The sequence below is a fragment of the Ictidomys tridecemlineatus genome, chromosome 10 (assembly GCF_052094955.1).
Source record: "Ictidomys tridecemlineatus isolate mIctTri1 chromosome 10, mIctTri1.hap1, whole genome shotgun sequence".
Lineage (NCBI taxonomy): Eukaryota > Metazoa > Chordata > Mammalia > Rodentia > Sciuridae > Ictidomys > Ictidomys tridecemlineatus.
Window position 1 is genome coordinate 108,922,182 of NC_135486.1, and position 27,476 is coordinate 108,949,657.

General features: G+C 39.6%; 1 protein-coding gene across 1 annotated transcript; it reads right to left on the bottom strand.

Annotated features, from left to right (window-relative positions):
* Nucleotides 1-1,589: 1,589 nt before the first annotated feature.
* Rac1 (Rac family small GTPase 1) lies at nt 1,590-27,271 on the bottom strand. Its single transcript, XM_078023682.1, has 6 exons — nt 26,985-27,271; nt 16,465-16,536; nt 14,007-14,124; nt 4,657-4,719; nt 3,580-3,739; nt 1,590-3,242 (listed from the first exon to the last, which is right to left on the bottom strand). The coding sequence occupies exons 1-6, from the start codon at nt 27,017-27,019 to the stop codon at nt 3,112-3,114; spliced, it is 579 nt and encodes a 192-aa protein (XP_077879808.1). The 5' UTR covers nt 27,020-27,271; the 3' UTR covers nt 1,590-3,111.
* Nucleotides 27,272-27,476: the final 205 nt, after the last annotated feature.

Consider the following 27,476-nt stretch of genomic DNA (forward strand, 5'->3'; position numbering starts at 1 on the left):
TCTACACTTCCTGGGGGCAGATGGTGAGAACTAACTTGCTGTCCTAGTGCCACCACATGCTCCCTTACCAATGAGGAACAAGAACAGAAGTGACAAAGAATACACAGGCTGAAGCTCCAAAACGCAAGGTGAAGCTGGGGCCAGAGAGTGCTGTCATCACAAAACTGTCCTAAAGAGCTAAACAGTGAAGAGTTAAAGAACATCTGAACTGAAAGCAGGAGATAAATTATCAATCTAAAATTTTAGAACAGGCCATGAGTATCACAGTAGAATGGTTATTTTCAAAGATGTAAAGGCTTAAAAATACACACTTTCCATTCCCCCATGTTCTCAGGAATCTCTTGGAAAAGTTATTCATCAGGATGAAGGAAATAAAAGATCAACATATAAGAGGTGGATGTCATCAAATGATTTTGAGACTTAGGAAAATCTTGAGACTCAGACAACAGATGGATGCTGACTGTTGAACTTTCAGTGAGTACACAGAAGCTGGGTGTGTTGGCCCACACCTGTAATCCTGGAAGCTCAGGAGGCTGAGGCAGGAGGATCTTGAGTTCAAAGCCAGCCTTAGCAACGGCAAAGCACTGAGCAACTCAGTAAGATCCCATCTCTAAATGAATACAAAATAGGGTTGGGAATGTGGCTCAGTGAGTTCAATCCCCAGGACCCTACTCCAAAAAAATAAGTACACAGAAAACCAAATTAAACATCCCAAAGAAAACCAAAAACGTAGGAAAAGAAGGGGAAAAAAAGAAAGGCAGAGTTATTACAAGGGAAAAATAGAAGTAGTTAGTCTATATAGCAATAATCACATAGATGCTTAAAAAAAAAAAATCAGTATTTCAAGAATGGGAAGGTTTGAGGAGTAGGGTTGCAGTAAGGAGAGAAAGCCTCAAGTCTTTCACCATGGGAGTAAATCTGAAAGATTCAACAAACACGAAAAGCATAAATTTAGGTGTGTAGTAAATATCAAATTTTCAATTGGTACAGCATTTGCAAACAGGGCTCTAGGTTCAGTGCCCAGCACTACAAAAATAACCTGGAGTATTACCTATAGAGGGCATGAAGGGAGTAAGAGACTGCTGTTCTTTTTAACAAACTTTCAGAATTTTTATCTTTAAAAACTGCTTACTTACCTTTGGTTTAAAAAAAGCTCAAAAATATAAGACTTTTCAAGGAAAACTGATTCTAACATCAACTTTTTATGTATGTTTGAGACAGGATTGAGGTGATGTAGTCCACCCCCCACCCTACCAAGCTCTCAACACTGGGATATTGGCCCTGAGCTCTGGCCTAGGACACACGCATCCCAGCATGCCTATCTCCACGTGGACAGCTTGCAGCAATTCAATAGGCCCAAACATGACCCCCACTCCCCGCCCCCACCAACACACACACACACACACACACACACAGTGTATGGTTCGGCTGCGGACTCGCCCACTTTTCCCCTGCAGGTGACACTCCCTTTGTCCATCCACTGTGAAAATGAAAGCCTCTAGCATTCCAGGACTTTAAAATCCACTTTAAAGTGAGACACACTAGGAGCTTGTTCATCAAATTCTCAAAAATTCGAGTATTACCAGTCATATGATTCAAGAATTTATTAAGTCATACATGCAAAACATACTGCTAATTGCATTAGCAAAAGATCAATGTAAAAACACTCCACAATTCTGCAACTGTCAATTTAAAAAATTTTGTTCTAGTGGTTGAAAGGTCCAACATTGTGTTCTTGCCAGTGAGTTTAAGTTGTACAGAACATTGTTAGCACTAGCACAGTTTACAGAACCTCACAGACCCAAAGGAACATCATTAGGCAAAGCCACAACAGGAAGCGTGTGTCCGTGTGTGTGTGTGAGGTAAACAGGGTCAGTATTAGTCACGTGACAGTGTTGGTAATCTGGCAAGACAGTGATGTTAAGAAGGTTCATAGTTGAAGAATATCTAAAATATTTTAAAAACTGTAAAGCTGCAACACATGATTTTTACACCTAGTTACTAGAAAACTAAGGAAAGCATTTATTAGCTTTGAATAAAGTAACATGAAAACAGGAATGCACTTTTACTAACCTACAAAAAAACTAATGCATTATCAGAAAGATTTATAGTACAATTAGGAGGCATATTGCTCATTAAGAAGGGGTTCTATAAGAAAAGCACTTACTAAGTTAGCAACTATGGGAATGGCCGTTCAAAAGTGAATTAAATGCCCAATTCCGGGAGGGATGGCAAGTATAGGAAAATGGAGAAGCTTAAGAAAAGACACTTAATACCGACCTTTCTTCATCTACTGCATTTGACAGAAATTAATCTTTAAAAATCTTTACCCGTGACACTTTTTTATTCAGTTGAATTATTCTGTGTACAATGTAGTGTAAATTAATCTCCACTTATATTTAGTCAAAATACTGTCTTCATCCTTTGATCACGTCGTGTTTCACACACTCCACCCAGCACACCCACGACTAGGAACAGAATACTTCATTAGAAGAAACACGTGAATGAGAGTTCTGTTCAAAGTCTCTGCAAAAGCTAGTCGACTGATTAAAAAAAAAAAAAAACCTCACTATGAAATCAGAAACTTATCCAAAGAGCTGAGTTATACTCATTTCATTACAACATACAGTACAGTTACGTGGTGAACATGGGCTGATAAGTTACTGATGCATTAAACGGCAACATTTCATTAAGGAGGCTGTGCTGCTTCACACGATCTCAAACTACTCGGAAAGCGTCTGCACCTCCTGACTTCAGAAGCGCAGTCTTCTTAGACAAAGGTCTCCCAACAGTTTAGTGCTCAGTGTTCTCAGCACAACGCAATTTAGTTCAGAAGGTATTTTGGCAACTCTTAATCTGAGCAAGAATAGGGACTTTCGAAAAATAAGGCTTTAAGAAGGCTTGTCACTTTAGGGCTAAATTTTAATAGAATGTGAGTTTGAGCTCATACACTTAAAACAAACCCTTAAAATTACTGATTGGTTCAAAATGGTTTTATGGAAAAATTAATCTTTAACAAAAACTTGGCATTGAGTGCGAAGGCTCCACTGTTTTTGAGCAAAGCATACAAAGGTTCCAAGGGGCAGGATCAAGAACGAGGGACTTGGACATTTACAACAGCAGGCATTTTCTCTTCCTCTTCTTGACAGGAGGTGGGCAGAGAACTGCTCGGATAGCTTCATCAAACACTGTCTTGAGGCCTCGCTGTGTGAGTGCTGAGCACTCCAGGTATTTTACAGCACCTACGAGACACACAGCCACACAGCAATGTACACTCAGCATGGCACGACACGACTCCTGATCAGGACAGCAGTAAAAGGCTGCTCCCCTGGAACCCTGCACCTTCTTCTGCTGATGTGACATGGCACTGCAGAGCCAACTCTAACTCTAACCCCACCTCCACCTCCACCTCCCAAGGGCTAACTAACACTAAGGCCTAGAAGGGCCTTGCTGGTTCCCCAAAAGCAAGCCAACCCTAAGCAGGAAAAATACATTCTCTCTACATCCCCAGACTGAACCTTAGCCTCTCACTAGAGTAAAAGACATGCAGATCAGGTAGGAAAATGCAGGATTTCATACCAATCTCCTTAGCCATGGCTAACCCTTGTGGATAGGTGATGGGAGTCAGCTTCTTCTCCTTCAGTTTCTCAATTGTGTCTTTATCATCCCTAAGATCAAGTTTAGTTCCCACTAGGATGATAGGAGTGTTGGGACAATGGTGTCGCACTTCCGGATACCACTAGATGTGAAAAGAACAAAGTCTGTACCATTCTCCTCCACAGATGACCTTGACCTAAATTACAACTAAGGTGCCAAACTGTGCCAACCACCCCACTTCAGCTGCTGCCTGTCCTTTGCACCTTCCAGCTCAGCCTGAAAGAACTGTTAAGAAATAATCCTAGCAAGCCAGGACTCCTGGCATGAAGGAAAAAAATCAGAGGAAATCACTTTATTTGGGGGAAAACATCCAATTCTTAGGATTATCTCAGAAAATTCATCATCTGTTCAGGGATAAAAATACACAAACTACCTAGTGGAGTACTCTGGCTCTGCCACCATTGCCCACCCTGAAAATGTCCCTGATTATTACAACAAAAAGGTCTCTCTCCCTACATTGACAAAGAACAAGCAAAAAGAAATGGTCATTAGACTGACTCCAAAGATGTTCTTTATTTTCTGAATGAGACCTGAAGCTTTAGAAATCTATATCCTAAAGGCATTGCCTAAAAACTGATTACGGGACTAAGGATATAGTTCAGTTGGTTAGTGCTTGTCTCACATGCACGAAGCCCTGGGTTCAATCCCCAGCACCACAAAGAAATAATAATAATAATAATAATAAACCTGATAAAGTTCCCAAGAAATAAAATCACTAAGACCAATTTGAATAACTGAAAATTCATAGCACTAAATGATATTTTTTTATTGTTCCTTCCAATATTTAAAAGAAATAAGCATTACATGCCTATAATCCTAGCTGCTCAGGAGACTGAGGCATGAGGATTACAAATTGGACATCAGCCATAGCAACTTAGTGAGATCCTGTCTCAAAAATTTAAAAACTAAAGGGCTAGGGAGGTAAATTTAGTAGTAAAGCACCCCTGGATTCAATCCTCAATACCAAAAGAAAAAAAAACAAAACAAAATCCTACTTACCTTTGCACGGACATTTTCAAATGATGCAGGACTCACAAGGGAAAAGCAAATTAAGAAAACATCCTATAAAAAGGAAACAGGAAAGCATTCAGAAAACAACCTTAAAATGAGGAAGATGATTTGCTTCCTAAAGGCTGCTGGGAATGAGTCATTGGGTGCGGTGCTTACTGGTACCAGCAGCTGATGTCAGAGGCCAGCTCACCCCACTCACCCCACCAGTCTGTCAGACGACTCCCAAATCAGAACCAGCACATCAAGCAACTAGTGAATTATGAGAAAGGAAGGGAGAAGGAAAATACTGAAAGCTGTTGGAGGCTGGGAAAGCATCAAATCAGACCCCCAGGGGGCCTCTTTTCCCTAACTCTCAACTGGAGACCTAATTATCTGTTATAAACAGGCAAAAAAAAGTACAGTAGTGCTCTTCCAATACTTCTGTAAAATATGATCTCTCAGTTTCCCAAAAGCAGAGTCAATTTTAAAAACATTAGCTACAAACAATATGCTTTTCATTAAGTTTTCTAATAGCAGGTTAAGTACAAACATTTTTAGATTATCACTGAGTTCCAATTAAACTGCTGTCACAGTCCCTGGCCACAAAATAGTGGCTGGCTTATTTGCTGTCCCCACCCTTCGCTCTCCAACAAAGGGTTATTTAAGTGTGGAAGTAGCATCTTCCTAGCTGAGAACCACCTAGATACAGTCACAGACTCTCAAGCATAATCAGGGCCTCTGGAGAACTTGCCCCCAGGGCAGCTGTTGCTAAATAGAGATGCAAAGGAAAAGCAGCGCAGAGTAAATACTTGAAGAGAATTGCTGGTTAGACAGAAAATATTTGACTTTTTCTTCCCATGTAATACTGCACATAATGTAAAATTCAAATATTTACCTGTATAAAAAATGCCCAAGAGTTTCTAAAATGCTAGGATTATAAAACATATCCCTAGAAAAACGCAATTATGCTGCTTTTGAAATGCATACAATTCCCAAGCTAGCACTTTAAACCATCCAGCTGGTTATCTTGTACCTGAAAAGGAAAGAAACATCCCATACAACAGCTTTTTTATGAATAACATTGTTTAAATACTGGCTCATGCACAAGCTTGTCCAAGAATCACCAGGGCACCCCAGCATCCAAGTTGATTGCAACCATCTCAAAGCATGAGTGGGTTAGCTCACCAGTGCCACACAGCCACCCAGACAGCCCACCACACAGGACAACACAGCAAAGAGAGAATGCTCTGGCAGCAAGGTTAGTCCTGCCCAGGCTCAACATGAAGCCACCCCTGTGAGTTCCCAGGTGGATTCTCACACCACCTCCTCTAATCAGCCCAGAAGGGGCCCTCTCACAAACCCTTCCTTGCACTTGGAAGGAGGGAAGCAAGCAGTTCAGAAACTGCTTCAATCAAGCTGGTAGGTGACCTGTCACGCTCCAATGAAAGCTTTTTTCATCAAGCAAAACCTCACCTTGAGTGAATTACAAACAAAACACTCAAGGAACTTGAGGTTCAATAAGAATTCCTAGGAAAACTAAGTGAAATGAGAGAAGAGATAAAGCTTGAGGCTTAAGTCGATTGAAAGTCTTACATACGGCAATCGGCTTGTCTTTGCCCCTGGACGTTATATCCTTACCATACGTGTCTCCAACCTAGTAACGTATGAGAACTTTGTTTGAGTTCAGTACAAACTGAAGAAAAATTAAAAAAAAAAAAAAAAAAAATCAACGTAACCTGTTATTTATTCTTTATCAGAATTTCAGCTCAACCCTCCTGAGGGATCCAAAAGCATTTAATAACCTAAGACATCTTTGATGCCAAACACCACTGAATCATTCAATGAAACCTGGCCAAAGGTTTCATTCCATCAGTGCAGTTCAACAATGGTCAAGTCAGACAAAACAACTGGGGTGCCACAAAGGTGTTCCTTCTACTGTGGAGCACACACCAGAATTTAACACATTCCCATGCAGCTGGAAATGTTAGCAAGTGTCCCCTAACATAAAGGCCTGCTCATGTGCTGTCACTGGCATAAGTCAGCAACAGGCACTTCTTCAAAGAGCTGCATGCAAGTTCTTACAGACAAGTCCTGCAGAAGCCTGCATACAGAAAAGGCACCTGCCTGTGAAACATGCCTAATAGAACAGACTTGAGGGTTTTTCCAGGACACAGCCAGAGTTGAGAGCTGACAATTCTAACACTGAACACTAAAAGCTCCTGTGCAGAGCTGTGTTCCTGTCTTCCTCCTAGTTCTGTGTGTAGTATGGATTTAGACTTGTATTACCGAAATGAACAATGCGATTCAAAGTAAGACTCAATTCCAAGCCCCACTGTGGATTTGGTGAGGTTGCTCCTTAGAGACAAAAGTTAACAACATTTCCAGTGTTTACCACAATGCTTTTAATTCACTTCTTTGCTTCAAATAAAAATCAATAGACTTATTCTTTCAACACAGAACTCTTGAGGATTCTTCTAAGGGCAAATGAGAATTATCCTAATTTCATCTCACTCAAGATTCTCTAATTTATAATTCAAAGATAATATTTGTTTCCCCTAACCCTCCTGATTTAATGTTTGGGCTGTTTTTAAAGATTTGTCCTCTGAAGGAATTGATGAGGGGCCAAATATTCATTGTGATCCACACTTGCTGAGATCAGTCTCACAAAAAACAGACTCAGAATACCATCTAATCACATTTGTTGTACCCTTTTCAGTTTTTAAGAACATCTTTTTTGATAGATAAGGGATATGCACAACAGGAGCCAAGCAGTTCCAGTTCCCCTCCTTTGCGAACACTGCACCATCTGCCTGTTCCTTCCTTGTTGCTTTTTCTTCCCCCAGCCTAAATATAGCTTTCAGAAAACATGTCTGGTGCTTCTGACACTTACTTTCTACCACCTATTCCGTCCAACTCTACTTTCCTAACACCGTGGCATGTGAGGTTGTGCTGGTCAACCTGGCTCTCTGTTCTTCCCTGTCCTTGAACCATCAGCAAGCACTCCTTAGGAATACCTGGCTCTTTCAAGGTCTCTCACTTTCCTTCTTCACAAGTCACGTGGCTGTTAGAACACCTCTAGTCCTGGCCTATCTTTCCTGTGACTTGAACACTAATGCTTTCCTCAGATCACTATGATGTTTCCAACTATACCAGACGCCCAACATGCCTTTTAAGAAAGTGGCAAGTCTTCCATGTCTTTATTAGTCTCCTATCACAAGCCACTTCCCTTCTTCACTGGTCAAAAGTACAGACAGAAACAATTCCACCAGCTGCTCCTCTGCCTGTCTACAGTACAGTCCACACTGATGGGCTGGTCTTGGTAGAATGTGACTGGGCAGACATCTGCATGGCTGAAATCTCACTACTCCAAAAGCAGTATTGTTTCTTTCATTTTATTCTCTTTTCCGGTCAGTGTTGGAATTCTGCCCTGCCCTCAACTTAGTACTGAGGACTGAGCCTATGGGTGCTTTATCAATCCCCAGCCAGAGGCTGGGGATTGATTAGAGACAGGGAATCACTAATCAACCCAAGCTGTCCTGGAACTTGCAATCATCCTACTTCAGCCTCCTGATTAGCTAGGATTACAAGTGTGTGAAATTTTCTTTTTGTTAATACAGGCATTTTATGCGCAAAGAAAGGACCAGGATATACATACATGACAGAGAAAAGGCAGAACTAAAAAAAGCTGGACATGTGTCATCACTGTGGAACCTCTAAGAAAATAGGCCCCAGAAAAAAAAAAAAGAAGCAGCCCAACACCTGGGAAGTAGCCTGGTGCCAACAGCTTTGTCACAGTGGGCCTGTTGAATGTAATAATTTCTCAGAACATCAATATCAGACAAGGCCCCATGTGACCACAATGAAATGAGACCAAAAGTAAAGAAAAAGACAAACTTATAATCTTGTCTAAGTGCAGACAAGTCAAAAGAATCACTGCAAACTACAAAACTGCTAAACATCCACTGCTCCTAATAAATGAGTTACATACTTCCACCACAGCTTTAGTTTTGCTTCATCTCCCCACCAACTAGATGATCAAAATATACCAATGCAGAATTATCCTGCTCCTGATGGTATGCATCCACAAACAACAACTTCCTTTTTGAGCCCTACCACTCCCCCAACCATACAGCACAAGAGCAAATCTCACCCCAGTTTTCAGGTATTTCTCTTTCATGGCAAAAAGTAACAAACCCAATTCTGCTTAACTATAAGTGTGTTCCTAATGACCTGTAGCCGAAGGACACTGACCCAACTAATGAAGGCTGAGGCCTTTTGAAAAAAAATCAAAATTTCCCAATTAAACCAGGCATGGTGATACACACCTGTAATCCCAGCAGCTCGGGTGGCTGCGGCAGGAGAATTCCAACCTCAAAGCCAGCCTCAGCAAGTCGGCAAGGCCCTAAGTAACTGAGCAAGACCCTGTCTCAAAATAAAATATAAAAAAGGGGACTAGGGCTGGGGATGTGGCTCAAGTGCTAGTGTGCTCGCCTGGCATGTGTGCGGCCCGGGTTCGATCCTCAGCACCACATACAAACAAAGATGTTGTGTCTGCCGAACACTAAAAAATAAATATTAAAATTTTTTTTAAAAAGCGGGGGGGACTAGGGTTGTGGCTCAGCAGTAGAGTGCTCACCTCACATGCGAGAGCCTGGGTTCGATTCTCAGAACCACATAAAAATAAATAAGTGAAATAAAGGTATTGTGTCCAACTACAACTAAAATAAATACACACACACACACACGGATGAGGATGTGCCTCAGTGGTTAAGCACCCTTCATTAATCCCTGTAACCTACCCCCCCCCAAAAAAAATTCCCAGCTATATAAAGCATAGTTTTTCTTTTATCCAATGTTGCAGCAGTCTAACCCACTATTAACCCACTAGGGTGCCACAAAGGTGTTTCTTCTACCTGTAGAGCACACACCAGAATTTAACACATTCCCATGCAGCTGGAAATGTTAGCAAGTGTCCCCTAACATAAAGGTCAGCAACAGGCACTTCTTCAAAGAGCTGCATGCAAGTTCTTACAGACAAGTCCTGCAGAAGCCTGCATACAGAAAAGGCACCTGCCTGTGAAACATGCCTAATAGACCAGACTTGAGGGTTTTTCCAGGACACAGCCAGAGTTGAGAGCTGACAATTCTAACACTGAACACTAAAAGCTCCTGTGAAGAGCTGTGTTCCTGTCTTCCTCCTAGTTCTGTGTGTAGTATGGATTTAGACTTGTATTACCGAAATGAACAATGCAGTTCAAAGTAAGACTCAATTCCAAGCCTCACTATGGATTTGGTGAGGTTGTTCCTTAGAGACAGACAAAAGTTAACATTTCCAGTGTTTACCACAATGCTTTTAATTCACTTCTTTGCTTCAAATAAAAATCAATAGACTTATTCTTTCAACACAGAACTCTTGAGGATTCTTCTAAGGGCAAATGAGAATTATTCTAATTTCATTCCAGATGTGGACCACCTACAAAAACTTAAACCAAATAGTTCTTTGAATTGGCATGAGGATTGGTAAGGGGAGAAAGAGGAAGGCTGGTGGTGAGCAAGTCCCCTACTTTAAGCTTCAAAAACTCCTCAATCTTGGCAGTCCTTCCAAAGACAGACTCAGAATGCATCTGACATACTTTTGTAGGCTTCTCCTATAATACAGCCTCTAACAAAACTAGGCTGTCCCAAACCCCTGGTATTAGAATCGTTTACCTTTATACAAAGAAGGTTGGGAAAGCATCAAAATCTGCACATGCTGTGTGCCCAGGCAGATTTCAAGGGTATGTGCTGTGAGACCTACGAGATATCTAAAACAAAAACTCATACATCAGCAAGGCCTACAGTGGGTCCACGCTTGCTGCCCATGACAGGATCAAGCATGCTTTCCTTATTGAGGGAAAGAAAACTGCTATGTTGAACGGACAAGCAGAGTCAGAAACCTACATTTTTAAAAAGTAATAATTAAAAACTGAAGCTTGAGTAATAAACAGTCAAAAGACAAAAAAAAAAAAAAAGACCTTAAACTAAGCAAAAAAATACTACTTGGGCAATTTTGAAAAAATGTGTAAATATTTATTATGTTTGCAGAATTGAAAACTTAGGACTTAATGGGTTAAAACCTTCAAGCAGGTGTGGTGGCACATACTTATAATCCCAGTGACTCAAAAAGCTGAGACAGGAGAATCACAAGTTCATCCAGACTTGTTGAGACCCTGTCTCAAAATGGTGGGGTGGGAACAGGATATTGGGGATATAGCTCAGTGGTAAATCATGTGTTCTATTCCCAGCAAAAAAAAAAAAAAAAAAAGGTGAGAGGAGGGCTGACCTAAACAGAGGCCTACCATCTCAGCAAACAGTCTACATCAGCTGGATCAGACACCCACAGGGCATAAGCCTTATGATGCTGACATACCACTCATGTTCCTACTCCTGTCACTAAGTCCACACAGTGAAATAGAAGATGTTGGATTTGAGCATTACTTTGATCTACCTATATGAGCATGCAGAACTTGCAAAAAAATATAGGTAACTTATTGAAGGGTAGAAAAGCCCTTAGGATTATTTAATTTGGAAAAATAATTTGAAGGGTAACTTCAACTGAAAATGATGACTAGCTGCTCACTATCTTTTGGAGAACCAAGTAGAAATTAATGGTTTAGACAAGATTTAGTTACATAGAACTATACAACAGAGAAGATGCCAACTTTAAATAACATGAAGAGCATAATATCTCTTTTTTGCATGGCCTAAATAAGAAATCTTCAACCTGGCCCTTCAGGAATGGGTTTGAGAAGTCTTGGGTAAGCCACATAAAAAGCCCTGCAGTCCAAAGAGCCAAAATCAGAGATCAAGTTCCATTCAACACTTAGGTTGAGAGGTTTCCCCATTACCAACAAGACACCAAGGTGCCATCCTGTAACTCCCAGGCCAAATCCTCTAGGTAAAAAGTGATTCAAAGTAATGAGACATCCGGGCCCTGGTACCAAACCATTTGGGCCTGCCCCTGAGCTCCCAAGATCATTCCTTTGCAAAAAGGAGTTGAAACAAGCATATCTTTAACTGCTAGTCAGGTGCTCCTTAAGCACCCCCACTCACCCTCCTCAATTCTGGCACATGATGTATTACACAGCAGTCAGTTTATGGGTCTTTTCTGAAAGTTACTTGAGAGCAAGAACCCTGTCTTATTCCTTTTTTCCTACTCAAGTGCTTTATAGGAAAACAGTCCACTGATGTACATAGTCAAGACCTAAAAAGTTTAGTCTTAAGCCCCATCAGGGCAACATCCCCTTTGATTTCAGGCCTCTAACATAAAATAACAACATAGCTTTCTTCAATCTGAGAGTTCACCCTATCTGTGCTCCTCAGCAGAATGGGACTCTTGCCAAGTCACCTTTGACTTGCTATGAGTGACTCCCTCAGAGAAAATGGCCTTGCCCTATCCTATATCCCCTGAGTCACAGTGGGGTGGCTCTCATTTCTCAGAAATGATGCCACACTCTTCCAGATTATCTAGGGGTTGATATTCCTATTCTACCAGTCACTGTTTTTAAATCCACTTAAAATTTGGAATGATTTGCCAGGCACAGTGGTGCACGCTAATCCCAGCAGCTCTGAAGGATGAGGCAAGAGAATCACAAGTTCAAAGCCAGCCTCAGCAACTTAGCAAGGCCCTCAACAACTCAGTGAGACCCTGTCTCTAAATAAAATACAAAAAAGGGCTGGGGATGTGGCTCAGTGGTTGAGTGCCCCTGAGTTCAACACCCCCCTAAAAAAAGGAATGATTCAACACTCACTGATTACAGAATAGTTTTCAAGATATTTAAGATTTTGAACCATTTTATGTTTATGGGCTGATTTTTAATACTTAAATCACATTTAATTTTTAGCTATAGATTTAACTGAGAAACCACCCAACTGAAACCTCCCACACTATATTTAGCACTGTTAACTGAAGTATAATGTGCAAAAACTACATAGTTTAGACTGTATTTGGCAATACTTCCAGCTAGAAACAAAATGCATGAGACTGTTGGTTAGAGGGAAAAGGCTGTATTCAAAATCTTAAAACTATCACTAAACAGGAAGTTTGTTTTGAAAAACAAGATCTAAGAAGATAATGGTTGGGCTGGGGTTGTAGCTCAGCAGTAGCATATGTGAGGCACTGGGTTCGACCCTCAGCACCACATAAAAATAAATAAATAAAATAAAGGTATTTTGTCCACCCACAACTAAAAAAAAATTTTTTAAATACATAACACTCAATTAAAAAAAAAAGAAAGAAAAGTAATGATTAAGTCAATTAAGGCTACCCTACCAATCAGGGCTCATATATGATCATTCTCTAAGCTCTTCCTGATCCCATCTAGCACATTCACAGAAAATGACACTCACCAAAACACAACTTTCACCTAATGAGCCTCTACACTGATCAAATTGTATCAATAAGAATGAAGAGGAATCCAAATAGCAGTTAACACTAGAGTGTGTGCAATATGCTAAGAATTTTCTATGTACATTACATGTATTAACTCACTCAAGAAACAAAGAGGCAAAAACTAGAGAAGACACTGTCCAAGGTCACACAGCAGCTAGGAAGTGGAAAAGCAGGATCTGAACCCTAGGAATTTGCTCTGCTTCCTCTTTAAGTACCCATTGTTCTTGCCAGCTTCTGCTCTAATTCACTTTTTAATCTTTTAGTTGTTTTATAGAGAGGCAAAACAAATTTTTTTCTGATTGGCACAGCAGACCCATTTTATAAAAATAAAACCTCAATCTACATGGAAAAGATTTAGGTCTAAAGTCAAAGAATTATATATTTTATAAGAAAAAAATTATTAAGCCCTGATTAAATACTAATGTGGTTTAAAGAGACCTTAATCTTAACTACTTAATTTGATACTGTAGTGAAAAACTGTCCCAAAGCAAATCATCTTCAAATTAACTGCTATTAAAAACTGGTTTGTGACAATAAAAGCATTACCAGTTTTATTATGAGTGGGGGAAGTTTAATAAATATGGTAATTCTGTTTCCATGAGAAGAGGACAGATTATTCAATAAATAGTATTATATTTTACCTCCACTTGGAGGAGAGTCTGATGCTTGCCTATACTATACTAAAAATGAATTATAAATTAAAGATAAAACCTTTAGCTAAAAAAAAGCCTAATAAAATTAAATGAAAGAATGTAGAATGCACAAGGCTAAATAACTGGTAATGCTCAAAAAGTAAAAATATGAATTGCATGTAGGGAACCAATTTACATTGAGTGCTATTACTCAATATACCCAAATCACAGCAAAATAAGCAAACCATAGATATGCATTAATAAAACATTCTAGAATAAATCATTAAAGTCCTTACTGTTTGTGGATAGGAGAGGGGGCGCAATCTGTCATAATCTTCTTGTCCAGCTGTATCCCATAAGCCCAGATTCACAGGTTTTCCATCTACCATAACATTGGCAGAATAGTTGTCAAAACTGTAGAATGAGATAAAAGTGGTTAGTCACAGACAAAGGATCAAAGTCACTGTCCCAGCAGCACCTCACATCTCATAGAAGGTTTGCTAAAAGGCAGCAAATGGACCTGGATACTTCCAGGCCAGGAAATGACCACAAAGGCAAAAGGAGAAAGAGCTCTGAGAGAGAACGGCAGGCAGGATGGCTGAAATGTATGAGGAACCAACTAAACACACACATGAGAAAGAAAAATGCCTGAGAAACAAAGGACAAACTACTAAATTTAAGTGAAACAAATTTCTGTCAGCAATAAAAAATCTTTGCCTTAATAAACAAAAAGTTGGGGCTGGGGTTGTGGCTCAGTGGTAGAGTGCTCGCCTAGCATGCACGAGGCACTGGATTCAATCCTTAGCACCACATAAATGTAAAATAAAAATATTGTGTCCACCTAAAACTAAAAAATAAATTTAAAAAATAAAATAAAATAAACAGAAAGTTTAAGATTTTTTTCCAGGAAAAAGTGGAATTAGTTCCTCCTTCAAATCCCACGTGTGAAGTTTTCCATGTACATGTCTTATAATTTTCAAGAAGTGTTTCCAGCCCTCACATCTGAGTATATGGAGTGATACTTGGTACAGTCTTGGTCATCCATGCCTACAACCAAAGTACAGTGGTAACAAGATATACCTGACTTTAGAAGCCACCCATGTTTTCAAAATGAGCACACCTAATCACATCAATGTTTAAAATAACTTAAAGCTACTATACACAAATTAGTTACTATAGGAAAAGGCAACAGAGAAAAAAGGCTTATAGGCTGACAGATATTTAAAAAGTGCTACTGGCATCATAGCTAATTAAAACAAAAATAAGGGCTTTATGATTTTTTTCAAGCTTTGCAATTTAAGCCAAGACAAATACCCTAATACATTATTAGTCTATAAAAGTCAAGGATTTACTTTTTATATGCTTTTAATACTTCATGCCTCTTACTATACTGCAAGAAGAGCAGAGTCGAGATCTAAGCAAGCTCCCAATATAATTTACAGAATTTAATGACCTAACTTGTTTTTATAAATAAAAGGTTTGGGAGGTGCCCATGGCCACTACTGGTAGCAAAGTAGGTTAAATGAATGTGGTAATTCTACTTCCATGAGGAAAGGACAGATTATTCAATAAGTATTCAATAAACAGTATTGTATTTTCCCCCCACTGGCATGGGTGGAAAACCAGATGCTTGCCTCATACTATACCAAAAATTAATTAAAAACATTAGCCAAAAAAAGCCTACAAAAAAAAAAACTAGATAATATTCTTGCATCGAGGCAAAAAAAAAAGTGACCAGTGGTATATAATCAGGTATAGTACTTCAAAATCAATAATCATTAGGGATTTAAGCTCTATCTATATGCATAGATAAAGTAAATTCCCACCATAAATACAAGACAACTAGGACAGAGTGTTACCATTTACATACTTTAAAATGTTCAATGGCACTTTCACAGAGCACCTAAGCAGTGTGCTGTGCTTGAGCAGGGCGGGACTTAAAGTCATTCCTCTCCACAGTGTCTCTGCCTCCACTGGGATGCACAAGACTCATTGGGCCACAGTGAAGCTTGGCTACTTGAAACTCCCTGGTAACCCAACATCAAAAAAGCATTTTGCTGGAGCTGGGATTGTGGCTCATCAGTAGAGAGTTTACCTAGCATGTGCGGGGTGCTGGGTTTATTCCTCAGTACCACATAAAAATAAAATAGAGGTACTGTGTCCAACTACAACTGAAAACAAAAAAAGCACTTTTCCTTCTCCACCCAATTCTGCTGCCCTTGGGGAAGATGCAGCCCAATGGCCATTTCTATCCTACCTGGTTTCAACTGTGAAGCCTGTAACTTAACAGTGACCTAGAACCAACTGATGAATGACTTGTCAGAAAATGCCAATTAAAATCTAATGGAATACTTCACGTTTCACTTCCCATAGAGCCAAATCTATCCAAAACTCTTACATTCACAAGAATTGTTCTCTGACCAATCTCTGGTCGGCTTCCTTTTGACTAGCTCTGGATTTCTTTATATTACTACCAAGTGCTATATCTCACACTAAATTTTAACTTTGTTTTCTTGAGTATCTAAAAATTAGAAAAGCAAGGCTGTGTTTGTTCCATCATGTGAGAAAATTATATTAAACTGACCAGGTATTTCATAAAAGTCCAAAATACTTACAATTAAATCCCAGACAATGTTTGAGAGGAAAACAAATTATATCCACATATACAAGCATTAAGATAGGGTTAACAACAAATGGGAAAAAAAATCAGAAAAAAACATATCAGACAATACAAATATAACTGAAGATACTTACACAGTGGGGATATACTCTCCAGGAAATGCATTGGTTGTATAACTGATCAGTAGGCAAGTTTTACCTACAGCTCTAAAAGGAGAAAAATAAGATTGCTTAGTTGACATGAACAAAATTATAGTTTTCTTTGTTCTGTTAAAATAATTTCTAGAAATCCAAACAAACCAGCATTTTTTCAGAAAGGTAAGACTTTGGATCCATCTAGTTCTATTAAGGTTATGTGGTATTAGCACCAATAGTCAATATTTGTACAGTTGTTTGTACAAATTACAAAAGGAAGTTACAAAAGGAAGAACATTTTAAAATTTAAAAAATGTTTCTTCTGTGAACATCTTCTGTGAACAAGCCTTTCATACAAGAAGTTTTAAGTTCTGTACTCAATGTATTAGTTCACTAATACTAACGCAAACATAGCTTGCCCCTGCAACATACATGCAGTTATTTCTGTAAGAACTAACTTATTTTGTCATCCCTCAGGGACACAGCTCAAACTTCCATCCACTTCCTAAAGGTTTCCCTCAGTTTTGACTCTTCTCCAGAGCTTTTAGTTAAAAACCACCTTACACAAATGTTCTCACATTAATTTATCTGTATGCATTTGCCACGTCATGAGCTTTTAAAAAAGGGTCTAACAATACAGTCTACACATATTAATTAATAGCTCAGAGATGATAGTGTAAACTTCCCAAACAGTTACAAAGAGAAAGTAAAAGAGAACCATGTAGAAATAAATATTCAGGGCAAAAGAGCCACCTGTACAACTGGTAATGGGTACAGACTGGATCAATATTACCAGTAAACCATCAGGCAAAAGCCAAAGTGGTGATTCAGTCTCCCAACCACCTGAAATGTTTTTCAAGAGAATATTTCTAAAAATTAAGATTCCTGGGGCCGGGGATGTGGCTCAAGCGATAGCACACTCGCCTGGCATGCGTGTGGCCTGGGTTCGATCCTCAGCACCACATAGAAACAAAGATGTTGTGTCCGCCAAGAACTAAAAAATAAATATTAAAAAATAATAATAAAAATTAAGATTCCTAGCCCAGGTGTAGTAGCACACATATAATCTCAGTTACTCAAGAGGCTCCCAAGTTGGAGGCCAGAATGGGCAACTTAGCAAGACCCTGTCTCAAAATAAAATTTACAAGGGGCTAGGTATGTAATCAGTGGTAGAACACTTGTGTAGAATGTGCAAGGTCTTGTGTTCAATCCCCAGTACAAACCAATCAATGGACAAAAATAAATTAAGGTCACTGCACCACTATGCAGGGGCATGGTTGGAGTTTTACAGCATTCATAGGTTGACTTCTTCAGAGCTTTCTAAAGGCTCAATTCACTAAATGTCCTCTATAGTGAGCCCAGTTTCTTGCTGTTTTCTGTTGGTTTACCAAAGTTAAGATGATAAGAGTTCACTATGGTATTGGTTTAAAAGTTTTTTATTGTTCAATCCCAAATGCCATAAATGGATTCACCATAAAGAAAGTTTAGTGCTTTCCTATTTTTCCCTCATACTCTAAAGTTTTAAAGTGAAAATGTCTCAACAAGGGCAGATTACAGGCTCATTCAGTCTTGCCAGTACTTGTTTTACTCCTAACTTTATTAAGGGCTTAACAAAAGTTGGAACTCTCCACCCCAAAGATCTCACAATCAAACATTACATCATCAGAAGGTAACTTCCAACTTCTAAGGTTTCCTAAATAGAAATGAGTCATTGGACATACATTTTGTAAAAGGCTTAGACTTTCAAAATGAACCTGTATAAGCAAGAGTCAAAAGATTTAGAGTCAGAAGCCTGCGTTTGAGATCCAGAACCAACTATCACTAAGTGGTTCCAATCTTTTGGCAAGTTCCAACTTTCTTTATATGCTTCAGTTTTTGTGTTTACCAAACAGATGCAAAACTACCAACTCATTCAGCAAACTATTGTGAGCATAAATTCAGTTTTAATTTATAGCAAGTGTGTACTATAAGAAGTATATTAGGCACCGAAGATATTTCATTGAACAAGGCCTCACAGAGTATGTGCACTTATTAAACTAAAAAATGAAGAACACAATCATTACACAGAAGTGCTGGTATGAGGCTGGGGATGTAGCTCAGTGGTAGAGTGCTTGCCTAGCATATACAAAGCCCTGGGTTCAATCCCTGGAGTCCAAACAAATAAATAATAATCATCATCATCATCAGTATGATATTAGTAAAGATGCTCTGGAAATGCACAGCAAAAAATCTAACCTAATCTGGGAATGCACAGAAAAAAATCTAACCTTGTCTTCGGGGTAGACAGAGAAGGCTGCAATGTATGCTAAAAACTTATGAGGAATGAAGACAGAATGGGCAAACAAAGCAACAGCAAATGGGGAGGCCCAGAGTTGAACGAAGCCCAGCATAACTTAACAAGAAATATGGGGGCAGTGGTAGAGGAAAATCTGAAGAGGTGTCATCTCCTTAAGAAGAGATGTGGGATTGATCCTGCCTACAAGCCAGAGAAGGTAAATTGCCAAGAATGCATTCGATTTTCCAAGAAATATCCAAATACACTGTGGAAAGAGGACTGAGGAAGGTGTGACATGAGGTAGGAAAATAAGGAAGCTGCTGCTGTGTTCCAGTGGTAGTCTGGACCACAGAGAGAGACTGTAGGGTGAAAATAAACGGGCTGTTTCATGAGCTACTTAGACACAAAGCAGAACAATCATGGTTTGGCCATGGTTTGGATGTGGTAGTTGAAAAAGAAAGTGGAGTCTAAGGCCAGGATAAATAACCCCTTTTTCAAAATGACAAATGGTGTGTAGAAAACGATAACAATTCTTGTCACTTAATGTCTAAGACAAGCAACTATAAATGTTTTAAGATAAAATATCTTGCTGAACACACTGGTGCAGGCCTATAATCCCAGTCACTAAAGATACTGAGGCAGGACGATTTGAGACCCTGTCTTAAAATAAGTAATAAAAAGGACTGGGATTGTAGCTCAGTGGTAAAGCACTCCTGGATTCAATCCCCAGTACCAAAAAAGAAAAAAGATATTGGCATAATCTGATACTGGCTGATAATTTACTATCAATCATTATTGGCTACAAATCTATGTTCTTTTTTTTTTTTTTTGGGGGGGGGTACCGGAAATTGAACTCAGGGGCACTCAACCACTGAGCCACATCTCCAGCCCTATTTTGTATTTTACAAAGTGAGACAGGCTCACTGAGTTGCTTAGTGCCTTGTTTTTGCTGAGGCTAGCTTTGAACTCTCATCCTCCTCCTTCAGTCTCCGGAGACACTAATCTATAAGTCTTTACGAAAAAGATTAAATTGTGGAATTCTGATTTTTAAAATAAGTACATGCCCTACCTTTTTTTAATTATTAAGAACAAAAAAATTAAAAATTTTATTTATTCATTCCTTGTATATATAAAAATATAAATCAGAGGCTGGAGTTGTGACTCAGAAGTAGAATGCTCGCCTAGCACATGTGAGGCGCTGGGTTCAATCCTCAGCGTCACATAAAAATAAATAAATAAAATAAAGGTATTCTGTCCAACTACAACTAAATATGTGTGTGTTTATATAAACATATATAAATCAACTCTAGAGGTCAGAGTCAACGTCTGCACTTGGCAAAACAACTTGAACATAAATGCATAAAGAATGTCAGCCATGTTGGATCACAGTGTGGACAGGCTCTTGTAGAATTTCTGAAAATTTTTGCTTTGGAATTTCCAGTTTTACATATTTAACTGCTAAGTTAAACCTCTTTTTAATCTTTGAAAGATGTTATCACTCTAGAAAATGAACCTGGATTGGCCTGCAGGGAGAAAGCTCATGTCAGTTCTATATTGGATTTCTCCAAGTTCACGACATTACAATTTTTTAAACCTGTATTTGACTAAAGCCAATAACGTACATTCTGTTAGGTTCTTCACTTTCCCATTAAGAGAATGTTTTACTTTTTTTTTTCTGCAAACCTTATTATTTCTTGCAATCTATAAACCACAACTTAAAAGCACATAAAATCAACAATTACGAAACACTGGCAATTTCCTCACATTAAAAAAATAAAAATAAAAGGGGGGGGGCCTGAGGTTGTGGCTCAGAGGTAGAGCACTCGCCTAGCATGTCTGAGATAACTGGGTTTAACTGGGTTTGATCCTCAGCACAACATAAAAATAAAGATATTGTGTCCATCTATAACTAAAAAAAAAAATTTAAGGGATCTAGGAAGCATAAATAATTTTCTGCACTGCTTTTCAAGATAAATTGATCTTAGGAAAGAAAAAACATTTTTCCAAGGACAACTGTAAACCAAAACAAAGAGCATGCAATGTCATTTAAAAACACAGTTTTGTTTTGTTTTAGTTTTTTTTTTTTTTTTTTTTAATTGGAGAATGAATTCAGGGGCACTCAACCACTGAGCCACATAACCAGCCCTTTTAATATTTTATTTAGAGACAGGATCTCACTAAGTTGTTTACACTCCCACTTAGTTGCTAAGGGTGGCTTTGAATTCAAGATCCTCCTGCCTCAGCCTCAATTTACAGTGAGAAATAAGGTATGGGGATTCTGTAACAAATGCTTAAAGAGAATATGTACAGAAAAAAACATGAACTAGTAAGAGAAGTTCAGGGGTTGAGGTTGTGACTCGGTAGTAAAGCACTTGCCTTGAAAGTGTGAGGCACTGGGTTTAATCCTCAGCACCATATAAAAATAAAGGTATTATGCTCATCTACAAAAAAATATATTTTTAAAAAGAGTAGGTCAGAGGTGGGGTTGTAGCTCTGTGGTAGAGCGCTTGCCTAGTATGTGTGAGGCACTGGGTTCGATTCTCAGCACCACATATAAATTTAAAGAAAAGCACATTGACAACTAATATTAAAAAAAAGAGAGAGAGAGAGTAGTTCAGTGTTACAAAAACACAAAACCCAATCTGAAATCTTAAGTTCTATTTCCAACAGTGACTATCACAGCAAATGAACAGAAAGCTAGCCAAAACCAAACAAAAACAGAAAGCTAGCCATCATCACCATTAGAGGCTCCCTAAAAAATTAAGATTCCAGGACTGGAGATATAGCTCAATGGGACAGTACTTGCCTAGCATGTGTGAGACCCCAGTTCAATCTCCAGCACAGGGCACACACATGTGCACACACACACACACACACACACACACACACAAATTAAGATTCTGTTTAAAGTTTCTCAAACACTCAAGGCTGAAGACACTACATATGAATTGTTGAATTATGGGCTGTCTCTTCCTCTGGAGAAGGTCCACATTCTCTCCTGAATGTGTATTTCTTGCTTTATCTCAAAAACTTCTCACTCTTGACACAGCCTACATTATCCCTTAAATATCTCTACTTTCCTAAATAAACAGTTGTGTCTCTGAAAAGGAAAAAAAAAAGAGAGAGAGAGAAAGAGAGAGAGAGAGAATGAATACTAAAGTGTGAAACAGATTTTTTTTCCAGTCCACCCTTCTAGAATCAAGTCCAACTATGGTGTAGCAGATATGAGTGAGCTCAAGATACAGAGTTCAAAAATATATATCTTAACTGCATACCACTCCATTCTCCTTCAACTCCTCTATTAAATCCCCTGTTAGTGGGATGATATGTGATAAAGCAAATAGAGTAAAATACTGACTACAGATTATAGTGGTGAGAATACGGGTGTTGACTATACTCAATTTTTCTGTATGCTTGAAATTTTTCATATTAACCTGTTGGTGGAAAAATGTTCCTTCTGATGACATGTGATAACTATACTGATAACAAGACTCCTGATAAAAACAACTCCCTCTAGGAAGACTACAATCAGAAGACAGAGCTATCTGTGATACAGAGGTGAAAAAGTAGGAAGCACTAAGATATTAAATGACTAATGCAAAAGACAGAAGATTATGACAGATTGAAGGTTTCTAAAAATGGCTTCGTGATACTCCTCCACCTAACCCAATCCCAAACTTTTACTAGTACTGCCATTCCACACCCCCACATTGCTGGGAATTGAACCCAGGGCTTCAGGCATACTAGTATCTGTATCCTGTATCCCTAGTCCTGTATTTAAAAAAAAAAAATGTATATTATTATATATAATTTTGCCAACCATTATCAGTCATACATTAAATCTAAACTTGTAAGCCAGTACAGAGAATTCAAATACCTTTATAACAGATCAAAACTAAAGAAGATAAAAAGTAAACCTCAAAACATACCAAGACAATTTATGAAGAACTGAAATTCATTTTTCATGCTATCACACAGTTCAATGGAAATACTAAATGGCACACATTCTTATAAAGATGATGTCACAAGAGGCATTTATCACACTCAACTAAAAAAAAACACCTAGGCAGCTATGTCTTAAGTCAGACACTGTGGCACACAGATCACTGGTCCAACCAAAAATCATTTTGTTTGAGGTCTTCAAGTCATTCACCCTCCACCTTTTCTAGTCAACCAAAGTTAAAACAACACTATTAAATACTGTTTTCGGTTGTGGGTATACCCCAGTGGTGAAGCATATACTATCCCCAGCATCAAAAAAATTTTTTTATTTAAAAAATTTCAAAACAGTTGTGAGATGCTGTCTTACCTAAGTAAAGAGACAATCTTAAGGCAGAGGTCCCCCTCAAATGAAAATTATAGGTCCTACATTCAGGAAAGAATACCTTTTTTTCTTAAAGATTTTTAAGATGAACACAATATCTTTATTTATTTTATTTATTTTTTATGTGGTTCTGAGAATCGAAACCAGTGCCTCACATGTGAGGCAAGTGCTCTATCACTGAACTATAACCCCAGTGCCAGGAAAGACTATCTTTAAAAAATAAATCCTATCTCATATTTTATACCCAATGCCAATTTACTGCTATACAGGAAATTATATACCAAAAGAATACAAGCTAGGGGCTGGGGTTGTGGCTCAGCGGTAGAGCACTTACCTAGCACATGCATCCTCAGCACCATATGAAAATAAATAAATAAAATAAAGGTATTGGAGCTGGGTTTGTGGCTCAGTGGTAGAGTGCTTGCCTGGGTTTGATTCTCAGCACCATATATAAATAAATGAACAAAATAAAGCCCCATCAAAAAATTTATAATAAATAAATCAATTAAATAAGGGTATTATGTCCAACTACAACTAAAAAAATAAAATTTAAAAACAAAAAGAATACAAGCTAAATGATTCTCACTATAATACGGTTATAACATAGTTTATAATTCCTTAAATAAGAAAGCTTGGGGCTGGGGTTGTGGCTCAGCAGTAAAGCGCTTGCCTAGCAAATGCAAGGCCCTGGGTTTGATCCTCAGTACCACATAAAAATAAATAAATGAAATAACTACAACTACAACTAAAAAATAAATATTTAAAAAAAGAAAGCTTGCAATTTGTGAAACCTCAATCAGTTTGCCTTCATTGCTTTTATTATTTTTAATTGTTTATAATTCTATAACCTTAAGTAGCTTTAAGCCCCACAAAATTTAGGCCCATATTTATAATTAGCAATTTCTGAATAAAAAAAATTAAAACTATAATATCAGAAATATTATTTGGTTAAAAGTAGAAAAATATTTCTGGTGTGAAAATTACGTATGTACCTAGATTTTTCACTAAAATAATGTTTGCTACATATTATCCCTTGACGTAATATAGCTTAAACTCTTCTGTAAAGGCACATTTCATTTACATCACTTAGCTATATCACTAGTCAATACTAAATGTCAAATGCAGTCTTAAAAATCATACTGAAAAAAAAAAAGCCAGGAACTGTGGCTTTCTGGTATCCAGTATGAGAGTCTCTTGGAATACTCTACTACCACTGAGCTATATCCCCAGGTCTTTTATTTTTTTTATTTTGAGACAGGGTCTGGGTAAGTTGCTGAGGCTAGACTTGAACTTGCATCGCTTCTCGGCCTTTTGGCTAAGATCAAGTGTAGACTTGAACTTGCCATCCTCCACCTCCGCCTCTCTAGGTTGCTGCAACATTATGCACAGCAGGAACTACATATTCCCTCAGAGTCTTCCAGTAATAAAAAGAGCAATAGTAACAATGACAACAATAACTGGCGATTACTAAGCACTCAGCAAAGAGTAAGGCACTTATCAGGCTCTTAATATTTACCTTTCCCTTGATGCATCTCTTCAGGATGAGTGATATGGTCAAGGTTACCCCATAAGTAAGTGGTGGGGTGGGGATTAAGGAAGGATATAGTTTCCATAGTGGACATTCAACAAGTATCTGGCTATATTTTAAAAAGCTAGGGCTAAGGTTGTGGCTCAGAGGCAGATGGCGTACCTTGCATAGGTAAGCACTGGGTTCAATCCTCAGCACAACATAAAAACGAATGAATAAAATAAAGATATCATGTCCATCTACAACTAAAAATTAAAAAAAAAAAAAGCTAATACAGGGATGGAGGTGTTGCTCAGTGGTTAGAGCACTTACCTAACACATTCAAAGCCCTGGATTGATACCTAGCAACAGGAGCTGGGGAGCCAAAACAGGACATTACAGGTCCATGACTTGCTCATATTAATTAAATTAAATGTAACTGTTGTGTGCATACATATATATTTTTGGGGAAGTGGGAGGATACCAGGAATAGAAATGCCTCTGGAGGCACTTAACCACTGAGTTACATCCTAAGCTCTTTTTATTATTGCTTAGGGCCTAAGTTGCTAAGGCTGGCTCTGAATCTGCTATCCTCCTGCCTCAGCCTCCTGAACCACTGGGTGCCACCACACCAGGTTTCTCCTTAGATTTTAGTCTTGGAATTCTTCAAATAACATCACATACTATGATTGAGTACTGAATTAGCAGCAACTTTTTATTTTATTTATTTTTTGGTACTGGGGATTGAACCCAGGAGGGCTTTACCACTGAGCTACATCCACAGCACTTTTTGAGACAGTGTCCCACCAAATTGCCCAAACCAGCCTGGGCTACAGCAGCCTCCTAAATTTCTGGGATAAAGTGGGATTACAGGCTTGCACCACTGCAACTGGCCAATTTAACTTTTAAAAAACTAGTATGTAGTACTTTTATATATCCCATGCCACTACTGATTCAGTATTTTTAACTTTTAAAGGAAATTCAGATAACTATATGACATGCAAAAAGAAGAAAACTTCATCTAAAATAATTCACTATAGGGGCTGGGGATGTGGCTCAAGCATAGAACGCTCGCCTGGCATGCGTGCGGCCCGGGTTCGATCCTCAGCACCACATACAAACAAAGATGTTGTGTCCGCCGAGAACTAAAAAATAAATATTAAAAAATAATAATTCACTATAAAACTGAACATCTTTTCCAAGTGACAGAGTAAAGCTTTCTTTCAAAAAGTTAAAGAAAGACGCAGATACATTCAAATTAAGTGAACCTTACAATTTCTAGTTTTATACACAGAAGCCAGCAAATGGGCAAATCCCAAAGACTGGTTATCTTACAAATATCAGTTGTTTGTCTTTCATTTCAATTAGTTATAGAAACAATTTCAAATGTCCAACCTAGAATCATCTAAATAAGTTGAAAATCAACAAATACATTTAGAAGCATAAAAGTAAAATCAATGCTAAAGTTAAGTTTGGAGAATATTAACCAAAAATTAACGGTATGCCAGAACTTGTCCTTCGACTTTACTCAACTTCACAACGTACCAGTTGCATTCTGAGTTTCATGAAACTGCTAGTAATTCTCGAGCTTCCTTGTTAACACTAACCTACACAAGCAAAGCTCAGACGCGCATTTTTGCTCGGATTACACTGAGATTCTTGTTTCTATACGGGGGGGGGGGGGGGGGGACGAAGACGAATAAGACAAGTCTTGTATTCCTCAAGGGCCTGTAACCACCACGGACAGTAATGAAAAGAAAAGCCTAGAGTCACACGGAGCCCGTTCTGCTCCAGCCATACCTAATGCATTAAATGAAGGTCCATTTGGAAGTTTGGATCTGTTGTTTTGTTTTGTTTTTAGTCTTTATGACACCAGGCTCTTTTCAGAACCTTCTCTATCAGATCGGGCTCCTCACAGATAGCATCTCAATTAAGTTTCTCCACGAAAAGGATCATTTTAGAACCCTTAAAGTGGAGAGGTGCCAATCAGAAGCAACCTGGTGGTCCTAAGTAAGTTTGGAGGCCGCCAAAGTGGCCCGTGCAAACAGGCATCCAACAGGACCGACTCCGGGTTAGAGATGAAGGAAGAAACCAAAAAGAACTCCTTCCTCCATGGGGAAAAGGGACAACCACCTCCAAGCCCGCCTAATCTTCGTGCCAACCAGGGCGGGCGGCGTCCGCCCGGGAAGAAAGCGGAGGGTGGAGTTCACTTTTCCCTCCGGCCCGGAGCGCCCAAGCCCTCCCCCACCGAAGCGCCGGAACCAGGCCCGCGCCGCGGCCCGGGAGGCTGGGAGCCAGCGCCCCGCGAGGCCCGCGGCGGCCACGCGAGCCCGGCAGCCGGGCCCAGCCCGCCGCCCTCGCCGCCCCCGGCCCTCCCTGGCCCACCCCGCCGCCCCCAGCCCGCCGGCACTCACCCGTCTCCCACCACCACACACTTGATGGCCTGCATCTGGGCCGCTCGCGGGGCCGCGACAGCGGCCGAGCGCTGAGACTCGAAGCGGCGGGCGCGGAAAGCGGCGGGCGGGCGGACGCGCGGCTGCGGGCGGCGGGGCGCGGGGTGCCGGGGCCGCTGTCCACGCCGCCTCGCCCTCCGCGGACTGGAAGCTAAAGCCTGGCAGCGGCCACCACCCAAAGCTGAGGAAAACTGCAGAGAAACAGGAAATGGCCGCTCCACTCACATCCGGCCTCCCCTCCCCCCGCGCCGGCGCCGCCGCTCCCAGGCTCCAGGCGGGGCCGCTCCCGCCCGCGCGGCTCCCGGGGTTCCTCTGGGCTTCGGGAGCGCTCGGGAATGCTCGGAAGCGCTCGGCTCGGGCCGCGGGCGCGCCTCGGAGGGCAGCGGAGTGGCCGCCATGTTTGCGCGCTAATACTCCTGGGCGTGTCCAGGCCTGGAGATCCCCACCTCGGGA

What these genes read in the sequence shown, in the direction of transcription:
- Rac1 (XM_078023682.1), bottom strand. Translation starts at nt 27,019, where the DNA reads ATGCAGGCCATCAAGTGTGTGGTGGTGGGAGACGG. An exon ending in TTGAAAATGTCCGTGCAAAG is followed by an intron (nt 3,740 to 4,656) that starts GTAAGTAGGATT and finishes TTTCACATCTAG; the next exon opens with TGGTATCCGGAAGTGCGACA. An exon ending in AGCCATGGCTAAGGAGATTG is followed by an intron (nt 3,243 to 3,579) that starts GTATGAAATCCT and finishes TGTGTCTCGTAG; the next exon opens with GTGCTGTAAAATACCTGGAG.